This window comes from Aptenodytes forsteri, unplaced genomic scaffold (assembly GCF_000699145.1).
Source record: "Aptenodytes forsteri isolate BGI_AS27 unplaced genomic scaffold, ASM69914v1 Scaffold119, whole genome shotgun sequence".
Taxonomy (NCBI): Eukaryota; Metazoa; Chordata; class Aves; order Sphenisciformes; family Spheniscidae; genus Aptenodytes; species Aptenodytes forsteri.
Window position 1 is genome coordinate 4,231,948 of NW_008796165.1, and position 941 is coordinate 4,232,888.

The 941-nt window shown below is 68.0% G+C and overlaps 1 protein-coding gene across 1 annotated transcript in view; it reads right to left on the reverse strand.

Annotated features, from left to right (window-relative positions):
* Positions 1-90: 90 nt before the first annotated feature.
* PTCH2 (patched 2) overlaps positions 91-941 on the reverse strand; it is an 18,857-nt gene continuing 18,006 nt past the window's right edge. The window contains 2 exon segments of the mRNA XM_009287454.1: positions 91-504; positions 672-916. Coding sequence (XP_009285729.1) covers positions 91-504; positions 672-916 — 659 coding nt within the window.

Here is a 941-nt window from a genome sequence, read left to right on the forward strand (position 1 = left end):
GGGGTCAGCCGGGTCCCTCTAAACCCAACCCACACCCCCAAGCCACCATGCATGAGCCCTGGGGCAGGGTGCCTCTGTTGCCAAGCTCACCTAGTGCCGGGCACCTGCCCCGTGGTGTCCCATGCTCTGCATCTCGAAGGCATTGGGCATGGCAGTGCCACCGGTGCTGGGCACGCTGGGCTCCTCCAGGCAGTCCTGCTCGCCACCGGCAAAGCCCTCAGGGCTGAAATTGGGGTAGGAGCCAGGTAGTGTGGGGTGCAAGGCCACCGTCACTGAAGCAGTGGCTGTGACAGTGGCATAGCTGCCAGCAGGACCCTGCAGGTGGGTGCTGTAGGCGGGCAGGGCTGCAGGGGGGGCTGGCCGGGTGCCCGGTGGGCAGGGCTGTGGGTAGTCTCGGGGTGGCGTAGGGCATGACTCCCCGAAAGGCAGGGGGGGTGCGGGCTGTGGGCCGGGAGCCTCCTTCTTTCCCTGGACCTCCAAGCTGTCCTTGTAGGGCTTCAGCACCTGCCGGGGGGGAAATGGCATGTGATGGGCCCCAGCCATACCAAGAATCCCTCCAGCAACCCTGGCAGGGTCACAGGAGACCCACGAGCCCCTGTCCCCCGGCTCTATGACACTCTCACAGGGGATGCCAGGGAGCTGGCGATGCCGCGGCAGGCAGTGACACTCACGGTGATGCGGGGGAAGCTGGGGTCCTTGCCGGCCTCCAGCAGGATGTGTGCTGGGGCAGGGGGCACGATGAAGGGTCCCCGGGGGCTGCCCGGCCCCACGCCCTCTGCGTAGCGCTCTGTGTCCGAGGGGTCAGGGAAGGCAGCAGGCCAGGCTGGGGCACGCCGGACATACAGCCCTCCGGGGCCCAGGCACGGGGGCACTGGCTCCAGAGGGGGCAGGCGGGGGCCGTTATCCACTGGGGAGGAGAGAGGGGACAGCATCAAGCATCA